Source organism: Alexandromys fortis, unplaced genomic scaffold (assembly GCF_014885135.2).
Source record: "Alexandromys fortis isolate MF-2015 unplaced genomic scaffold, M_Fortis_MF-2015_v1.1 scaffold_18, whole genome shotgun sequence".
Classification (NCBI taxonomy): Eukaryota; Metazoa; Chordata; class Mammalia; order Rodentia; family Cricetidae; genus Alexandromys; species Alexandromys fortis.
This window is the reverse complement of record NW_026067897.1, coordinates 3,642,132-3,652,191: the sequence shown is the minus strand read 5'-3', so window position 1 is coordinate 3,652,191 and position 10,060 is coordinate 3,642,132. Positions and strand designations below refer to the sequence as shown.

At 41.1% G+C, this 10,060-nt stretch overlaps 1 protein-coding gene across 7 annotated transcripts in view; it reads left to right on the top strand.

The window, feature by feature from the left end:
• Runx1t1 (RUNX1 partner transcriptional co-repressor 1) overlaps positions 1-10,060 on the top strand; it is a 159,427-nt gene that overhangs the window by 23,164 nt on the left and 126,203 nt on the right. For 3 of the 7 annotated variants that reach the window (XM_050166417.1, XM_050166408.1, XM_050166398.1), the window contains exon 2: positions 6,545-6,714. The exons of the other annotated variants lie outside the window; for them this stretch is intronic. In XM_050166417.1, coding sequence (XP_050022374.1) covers positions 6,627-6,714 — 88 coding nt within the window. In that variant the 5' untranslated portion in view covers positions 6,545-6,626. The remainder of the gene's footprint in view (positions 1-6,544; positions 6,715-10,060) is intronic. 7 annotated transcript variants of the gene reach the window in all.

Here is a 10,060-nt window from a genome sequence, read left to right as displayed (position 1 = left end):
CTCTCTCTCTCTCTCTCTCTGTGTGTGTGTGTGTGTCTGTGTGTGTGTGTGTGTGTCTTGAATTACTTCCCAAGATCTCTCAGGTTTTATATGGATGCATTTGTCCACATTGGTGCCATTTGTTGACAGAGTTTCTGTCCCAAAGAAACACACAAAGGTCTACATTAATTATAAACTGGTTGGTCTAGTAGCTCAGGCTTCTTATTAACCACTTCTTGCATCTTCCATTAACCCATAATTCTTGTCTGTGTTAGCCATTTGGCTTGGTACCTTTTATCAGGGAGGCATTCTCATCCTGCTTCCTCTTGCATCTGGGTGATGACTGCAGACTGAGCCTTTTCTTTTCCCAAAATTCTCCTACTCTGGTCACCCCACCTAAACTTCTTGCCTGGCTACTGCCCAATCAGCATTTTATTAAACCAATACAAGTGACAAATCTTTACAAGTGTACAAGAGCATTGTTCCACAGTATGTAAGGTATATTTTGTCTCACTGTTTTAGAGGTTTTAGGGCGGAGGAGGCCAGCTACTCTTGCAGGCCCATTATAAAGCAAAATAATCTCAGGGATGAGAGAGAGAGCATGTTGGGGAGGTAGGAGGATGTTTATATCATTGCCATGAAACAGAGAAAGTAAGGGAATGTTCTAGACATCTCTCAATCTATTAATACTCAGCATCACAGACTGTATGGCCCTGAGTTCCAATTGTCACCAACTGAGTTCTGTTCTGGGCTGGAGTCAGTGATGGCCTTAGCGGTCTGAGTAATTCTTCTCTTAGACCCTGACTGTACAGCACTCATGGGAATAGGCACATGCACATGGCATCTAGTAGGAAGAAGGTAGCCAAGTCTAATAGAGATGGCAGTCCTAGGGCAATCCCACAAACACAGAAACGTCACTTGATCAATAGCTGTCCAGGAAAAGATTCATGAATGTCTTAAGCAATGAATTGGGTCACTAGGGATCTTCATTAGATGGGTTCATTGGTTTAATTTTTATTCTGGATTTTTTTTTTTATGTTCCAAGTGCAGTATAAAATATTGAGGATTGGGTGACAAGAAACACAGGTAGGAATCCTCTCAGAACTTTGGAATGGGGAGTGAGGCATAATCAAGAAGCCAGTGGAACGTGTCCTGTAGTGTCAGATACAACAACAACAATTAGGAAACCATATTACGATGATGGGAGAGGTGGGTGCGGCAGATCTCCAATGGCTTCAGACCTCTTTTGTAGGAGATGAGTACTGGAGTGAGATCTGCCCCCGTCAGTGAGCAGAGCCTTGAGCGAAGGAGACCAGCTGGAAGGAAGGGATGGAGTGCCTGTCTGGAGGCAGGCAGACAAGAGGGATGAGCTGAAGCCACGGCTGGAGAGCAGGCTGAAAACTGTTGTTGTGGGTCTTGGTTGATTAGGTAAGGGTGAGGGCTGAGGGCTGTGTGTCTGTGAGTGGATCAGGAGGTGGGTAGTTACTAGTAAGAGGGAGACTATGCATGAGCACTTGTCACGGAGGCTCAAGGCAGCTTGTGGAACTAGGATACTGAAATTCAGTTCCTATGACCTGTGACTGCGAAATGCAGTGTCCAGGTGCATCCTGCTAGAGGTTGAGTAAAGTCTGTGGTCTAGGTTGAGTCACTGAGTTCTGCCATCTTCTTCAGATTGAGGGGCATGGCAAGAGTACCTCCCAAGGAGAACACCAAGCATTGCTAGATGTGGGGATCCAGTAAGGTCAGGTCTTCTTTTGGTAGGTTGCTTTTATAAACCAAAAGTCGAGTGTGTTTTTTTTTTTTTCATATAAATGTATGCCCTTTATTCTAGAAGATGTTTTCAGTCAAGAGAAGTTAGCTTTCTGCCAATCAAGGTTGATAGACAAAAGAAGTGTGTGTAAATGTTCACTTCTTTGATTGATCATATATTATTTTCTCAAAGAACAACTTCCTCAGATGTGGATGGAAGACGCCCGAGCACGTGGTTAGGCAGTGACTGAGCAGTACTGTATCGGGCAGCTGCACTTCATCTCTTTGGAGGCTGATTTGGATGTGTGTAGTCTTTACATCCTATTAAATTTTTGAAAGATAAACTGATACAAGAGTGATTTGCCAAGGCCAGCAGCTCTTCCTTTTAAAACCTTGGCTCAGTGTACACACTGAAGGGATGGGGGACTAAGATAAAAGCATTATAAATATGAGGTTAACTGAATTCAAATAGAAGGTTCTCTCAAGTTATTGCATTCCTTAGAAAATAAATACATTGAGCATATGGTTAAGATTGATCAAAAACGTATTCTGTATGCCAGTGATTACATTCCCATCTGTGATTAAGGTTTTCTGTCTGCATCTGGTTTTCACATTATATTTCTGTAACAAGAATCCTTTATATAGCGGAGTTCACTTTCTGTATTTTCTATTAGCTGCAGCTTGAACTACTGCACACATCGCAGATTTAAACATGTGCTTTTCATTACTTCATACCATTGAGAAAAAGTAATATTTGTTTGGGAATGTATGTTTTCCACAATTTCCATGGTAATACAGCACGTTGAGCCTTTTTAATAACACTCTTGTAGAGCTACAAATTGTTCGAGGCATTCTACCCTTACTGGAGCTCAGCTTTCAAACTTTCCTTAGTAGATGTGTGTGCTCCCTGCCCCCACGGCATGAAGAGGATTTGTGTATTTGAGGGCTGAGGGTTGAACAAAGAAATTATTAAAGATAAAGGGGAATTTTGAAGTTTTCCTGTCATGGATGTGTGATAGAAACTTAACGCGGAACAGGTACACAAATGTTTGAACATATTAGTCATAATGTTAATTGCTGTTGTTCCCTTTATTGCCATTTCATCTGGGAAGAGTTTTTAATATGTTAGGTGAATGAGATACAAAATAAACTCCAAATCCAGAGATTAGCTAGCTTGTTCTCTTCTCTCTCCTTTCTCTCTCTCCCCCCTCCTTTTCTCCTTTCTTCCCTCCCTCCTTTTTCCCTTCCTCTCCTCCCTCCCCTCTTCCTTCCCCCCTCTCCCCTGACTTCCTCCTTCCATTGTTACCTCCCTCCTTTCGAAACGCTATTGATGGAGGTACACCATTTCCCATCTAAGCCATCTAAGGCGAGGGCTGCTGATGAGCCACTTTAGGTTTGCATTCTGTGGCGTTTGAGTGTGTGTATGTGTACTCTACTAACTTTCAAAATTGTAAATGTGTACGTGTGAAATGTTTGGCAACATTGTCTTTCTGCTAGCTCATCTTCTGAGCCCTCCTTACAATAGATACTGTAACTGGGGTTCAGAAATGTAACACTGTGTTCTGTTTTACGTGGCTGTTTCCCATCATCTAGTTTGTCTCTCAGACGTTTCTTCACATGATAATTTTATGTGCCTCAGAACTGAAATGTTTTGTTTTTGGTTAGAAACTGGCCTAAGTCTGTGTGTACAGGAGGGACAGACTAACCCCAGGGTTTATTTTCTTAGCTTCATTTCTTCAGAGAAGACAGTCAACTGTGGCCCATACTGACCCACAAGGACTCATTAGTTGATATCTTTTGTTGACAGTGCCTCTCTGAGGTCTTTGTTGTCGATTGTTGAAGAGAAAAAAAAAAAAGATTTCATAGATCACGACTAAAATCTAAAAGAAAAAGTCTGTCCGCTTTCTTCTTTGCCCCATTTTTTTTTGAGCTTCTGTTTTGACTTTTATTTATTTATTTTTTGCCTTGGCATTGGGAAATGACAAAGTTGGTTTCATAAGGAAATATATTGCATTCTCCAGATGTAGTCCTATTTAGTTTTTATAATTGTATTTATTTCTCTCTTTCTGTATTCTCCCCGCCCACAGTATTTGAATATTTATATAATTGGAATATGTTATAAATATCTATGTATCTTGGTTACTTTCTATTTGAAGTATTTCTTTTGTTACTTGTTAATAAAAATATTAGTTTTCTTAGTAAATTAGACATTTTCAGTTTCTAACTGATTGCCTTTGCTGTTTTTTGAGACAATTCCCAACAAAGGAATATGAACCACATTTTTCCTATTTTGTGAATATTTGATTTGATTTGACTGGAAAGAGCCAGAAACAAGCACTGACTCACAGCAGAGCCACACTGTGGCAGATAGAAGACACAGATACTGAGATGGAGTATGGCTTTGAACTATGTCAGAGTAGGGCTACTTAAGCTGTTTCAACTCATGACCCCTTCTGCCTGATAATTTTTCATGTGATTCTATATATGTAAGTATATAAAATAGATACACAATAAATTAAGCACTGATAATAAATTATAAAGAATGTTATTTAATTTTTTTTTCAAGACATGGTTTCTCTGTGTAGCTTTGGAGCCTGTCCTGTCACTCACCCAATAGACCAGGCTGGCCTCGGTCTCACAGAGATCCACCAGCCTCAGCCTCCTAAGTGTTGCTATTAAAGGCACGTGCCACCATCACCTGGCAAGATTTTTATTTTAAAATAACACTTTGATACGTGCTTCTTCCTTCTGCTAAAACTGAAAACGGATTTGGTTACTAATGCAACCTGCTTACATAAAAAGTGAAATCTCGGCTGAGCATTTAACACTGCAAGGTTTTGTGCCTCTTCTGCATTTTTCAGAGGTGGTCAATGTTTTGATTTTATGATTATCAATACTGAGAATGCTGCTTTGCAGAAATTCATAGTACAAAATGGCAAAACTATGTTTAGGGCCTTTTCAGAGATTGTTGAAAAGTTTGCCCTTATCCCAAGCTAAAATTCAGTTATTGATTTTTTTAAAATGAAACTCAAGTCAGCAACTCAAACACCAATTTTTTGAAACCCAATATCCTCACCCTATCCAAGAATACACTAATACACTAATTTGATACATGCTGAAGAGTCACATTGAAAACTATGCAGTCTTTGTTTTCTGTAATTAAACCCTTCTGACATGTCTACTTGATCAGAGAGCTCCATGTGTCCAGTACCAACACTGCCATCCTCATCTGCCACAGCCTCTAACCTGAGCTGAGGTGTTTCAGGCCGCAGTCACTGGTGTTGAGAGACACATACCCAGCACACAGGATACATGTGTGCTCAGCTAAGGCTGCAATGAAGCCATGTGTACAGCATGGGCAGACAGTGTCAGAAACAAGTCAATCCACGCAGATTTAAGCTTTTAGTTAAATGTTGACTCGAGTTCTTTCAGAAGTCATATAAGGCTGAAGCCCACAGTTTAAGGAGCTGTTTATATGAGTGTATTTACCAACTTAAATCCCTAAGAAGTAATTAGTATAAAATATAGCATCATTTATAGTAATCATTTTTGAGATTGCTTTTCTGAAGCTATATTCTTTTCTTATTTATTGAATTTCTACTTTACGTACATATTCTTTCTTGAGCTTTTATAGTTCATAGGAATTAAGTGGAAAAATCACTATGTCTTTTGTGGGGATTCACACTACTGGTTCTAACAGTGGTAGGTGGGTGGTAGGCACAAAATGGAGTGTTTGAATAGATGAAGAAAGATTGATTCTAAAGTTGCCAATCAAGCTGGGAAAATGAGAAAATTTGGATCTCATAGAAGAAAGTAGTAGAGACTTACTAGCTGAGCAGAATGGTCCATCAACAATTTTCTTAACTAAGGTTTCCTTCCTTCCTTCCTTCCTTCCTTCCTTCCTTCCTTCCTTCCTTCCTTCCTTCTTTCCTTCCTTCCTTCCTTCTCTCCCTTCTGCTCCCTCTCTCCCTCCCCATTTCCTCCCCCTCTCTTCCCTTTTTTTTCTTTTCTGGAAACATGGAAGCAAAATTTTTGTTTTTTCTCTTTCTTTCCTTCCTTCCTTCCTTCCTTCTTTCTTTCTTTCTTTCTTTCTTTCTTTCTTTCTTTCTTTCTTTCTTTCTTTCTTTCTTTTTTTCTTTCTTTTTTGCTTGCTTGCTTGCTTGCTTGCTTGCTTGCTTAGGCTGGCCTGGAATTCCTTATACAAATTCTTGGCAATTCTCCTGCCTCAGTTTCTTGTGTGCTCAGATTATAAGTTTTACATACCATATCTTGCTTTAATATTTTTTAAAAGTAGCCAATTACATAAAGATTATTCTTCATGATCATCAATTGTTTTCAACAATTGTCGCCAATAATGACAGTGCTGGAGCTTCAGAGGGAGGAGAGAGTATGTATGGGTACTTTGTTTTGAAAGAGCCTAACTTAAAAAAAAAATAAAACTTGGAATGACCAAAGAGTGTTCTAAAGGAACTATACCTCACCAGTTATTTCTTTACTTTTGACATGGGCAGAGGGTAACATGCCTTCTTAAGGGATCGGTGGATGCTTACTTTAAAACCAACTTAAAAGAGCTCTAGCATTCAGAGGGTGTCTACTTTTGAGTCAGATGATTGACAGGTTCAGGGTCTTTTAGGACACCATTTCCAGGAACTAAGGAAATGGGAAATGTTTGGAATTCTGCCACAAAATAGAAGAGCCTGTATCTGTGCCTTAAACAAGCACAATGCTGGCCTGGTTTATCATGTAAAGAGATGGGTGGGATGCTTTAGCCTGGTTGTGATGTGTACATTTTTTTCCCCTTTGTTGTTGTCAATAGAAAGGATTGATCTGTGGGCTGGTGAGCTTATCTGTGTCCCAGTCAGAACAGCAGAGGAAATTAGCAGAGCGCTTGGTGGAGAATGATATCTGTGAAAAGAAACACTTGGAGAGCGCTGAGTGTAGTGATAGGTGACTGCCGGAAAAAGGGGAGCTTTGAAGGTTGCCAAGGTAAGGAACAGATACATATTTTGATTTTTTTATTGTCTCCTTTATGTGCCAGAAAAATCACTCTATCGTTTTCTTGCAATAAGTTATAATTGTGCAGCTTTTTCTTTTTCTTATTCTAGCACCTGTTGATAGAGTTATGTTTACATTTTAACCACTTATGTGTGGAGTCTCTGGGTGCGGGTTTGGGTTGGGATCAATATGCCCAAGGGAATTCTGCTTAATAGTTTTGATCTAAAGATATCAAATGATCAATTGCCATTTTTTTCCTGTTTCTTGCTATGTTTCATAGCACATCTGTTAGACTGAGCAATACTTGGAATAGAACAGTGAAACTATGCCATGAATTTTGTGTTTATTGCAATGAGGAAACGGTGTTTTCTCGCTTGTTGACTGAAAAAGCAAGCAAGTCGTTTTCAGTTTATGATTTCTTCTGATGGATTTTGATAAAAAAAAAAAAAACCTTTGAGGTAACCATCACTTCCTGAGCAGAATTCTTATCTATAGACATATTTTTTTTTTTTTAAAAAAGTGATGTCTGACTTTAGGAAAACACCAAGTATAAATGATGTATCTATTGCTACTTGGCTAGAGGCTTCCCAATATCTGCCCTGAGCCATGGGCGGGGTGTTGACCCTGTAGCAAGCTCTGCTCCAGGTAATGGACTTGATCAGAGGCTCCACTCATAAGAAAAAGCTGTGCTAAGATTGAGCTGAAAGTCAATACAAATGCTGTGTGATACTGGCGCTGGCACCCTGCGACTGCCTAACTTCCTGCAAAGAGGAATAGCAAAATACTCAGTGTCTTTGGCCATTGCTTTGGAAACATTCCTGCTGGCCCCTGTCCCACGCAGTCCCTGCTCCGTGCAGTTCCTAATTCCTCAGAACACTTGCTGGCTTGTTATTTGTTGTTGTTGTTGTGGTGGTGGTGGTGGTTGTGGTTTGTTTGCTGTTGGTTTGAGACAATCTAGCCAAGAGGGACTTTGAACATTTGATCCCTGAATTGCCACTTCCCGAGTGGCAGGATTACAGGTGTGTGCTACACAGGGATCTCACTGGCTGGTTTGCCATTCTCAGGAAAGTGATGATAAATGAGTGTCTCTTTAGGAGCATGGAAAACAAAATAATCCCGCATGGAACTGTATATCCTTCCCGGGGAAGTTCTGCAATTTGGCGTCTATTTGTATTTTTTTTCCCCTTTGGTCCCTCCTTGAATTTCTTTGTCTTTCTGTGTGACTAGTGAGAGACACCAATTCAAAGGAGATGGCAAGGAGGGCAATTGTGTCACCCAGGTGAGATTTCTCTCGCTTCTATCTTCTTTCCTAATTATGGACTCCTGATATTAGAGTTAAGTTTTGACAATTCGAACCCTGGTTGAGTGGCTGATTAGGCCTCTCCAGTCCTGCTCAGAGAAAAAGAAAGGTGCGGATGGTTACTGGAACTCAAAGGAAACAAAGTAATGAGGACAGAAAGGTGCGGATCGTTACTGTAACTCAGAGTAACACCCACGTCTGATTTAGAATTGTTTTTTTGTGTAGCATCTGAACAAAGCAGCTATTTAAGAACAGAAGAGAACTCAGTATTTTGCCTTGTTATCTCTATGGGGGTTCAGATTATATGGCAAAAATATCTAAAGTGGTACTTAAATACTGAAAAAGATACTGGATTTTAAAACTCGAGTACATCCCGTAGAGACATAAAATCATCATCTGCCCACCTCATCCCACAGCCATCGTAGTCTCCTCTGGTCACATGGAATGCCTCTGTGGCATGGCAGATCTGAACCGCTGCAAAGTGGGGAAGCCGTGCTCCTTAGTACACTTTAGCGTGTCTATGTGCTGTAGCGCGGGTTCCGTGCAGAATCTCCCCCAACCCCGGCATTCTTTCACTCTGTGTGTGAGCCTTGAAAGTCATGGACCTTAACAGGCATGCTATGATGACATGCTTTAAACCTTTCAGGTTTCCTTTGTTTCCCACGTAGTGTTAAGAGGTATTCCTGGTTCTCTCTTCCTTCTGGTGATAGTAATAGCTGGACAGAAATACGAGCCTCAGAATCGAGTTCGCCCAAGAAGCCAAGAAGAACAACAAGATACCCCGCACAACCTTTGCATTTGCAAGCACCTGGAATCCATTGGGTTCCTGGAGTTGTAATCTGGAAGCGGACAAAGCAAAGAATTACCAGCTGAAAAGCTGGCGCTCTGAGTGCGAACAGCCTGAAGAGGCGCCAGAGTCTGGTTTGTGTGGGGACTCTGAGGCAGAAAGCAGAGCCTAGGGGCACACTGCCAGTGGGAGCTGGAGAAGCTGAGATGCCGCTGTGTTTCACTCTGGTGGCTTTTCTGTTTTGTTTTATGGTTGTTTTTGGTGCTCTGAGTGAACCTCAGGGCCATAGGCAAGACAGCCTCACATTGGAACACTGAGCCACGCCCCTAGGCAGGGAGCATGCCCAGCGTGCAGCTTGCCCAGCCTGCAGGCGCTGGTGCTTGCTTCCCTAGAGTGCCTGTGGAGCTCTCTTAGTAGGTGCTCTTCTGATGGGTACCTGTGTTCGGAGCCCGTGGGAGTGGTATCTTGCCTGAAAAACTTGCCCTTATAAGCTCTTAAGGACACTTCTGACTTGGGTCTATTACAGTATTTGGTGTATTAAAAATAAAAATCTCTTGGCTGTCAGGATGATGAAAGGAAGGAGTGACAGGAAATGCATGCAGGGTGCTGTGTGTTTCTGCATGTTCCTGTGTATGGAATGGGATATTTAGGTGCTACCCGTTTTCATAGATTGCATAGATTCCAGGACCATGTTTGCGTTAGCAGAGAGTGTGCCTATCAGCAATGCCTCACACACCTTTGAGTATTAGTAGCAGAATAGGAAAGTTCATTCTTAAGTAAAATTGCTTTTTTAAGCAGTGCCTGTATTTATTTGATTTGGGGTTCTTTTTTTTTTTTGTGGTGGTTATATTTGAAGGTATGATAGCATTAATGAGCTCTGCCCCACATGGCGCTCTGAGCTTATTGTAGCGTTGCACACTGATCCCAGGTCAGTGTGATGCGTGAAATCAATTTATTTGAATCTCTTTGCCTCTATAGGAATTTGGCAGCGTGCCAGTTGTTTTCATTTAATGTTCTTTGTGTTGAACACAGACAAGCAGGCCTGCTTTTGTGCTCTTCCCTCTTTTGGTCTCTGTCTCTTACAGCCAATATTTTGCTCTGTGGATTTTGAAATGAAGGAAGGGAGACTATATTGTGTGTAGGAAGCCTAGTCATTGCTTGGTGTGTGTGCACGCAAACTTCAAGTGGGACTTTCTTATCTTCTAGGAGGTTTTTTTCCACCTTCCTGACCCTCAGTACTGATAGTGGAT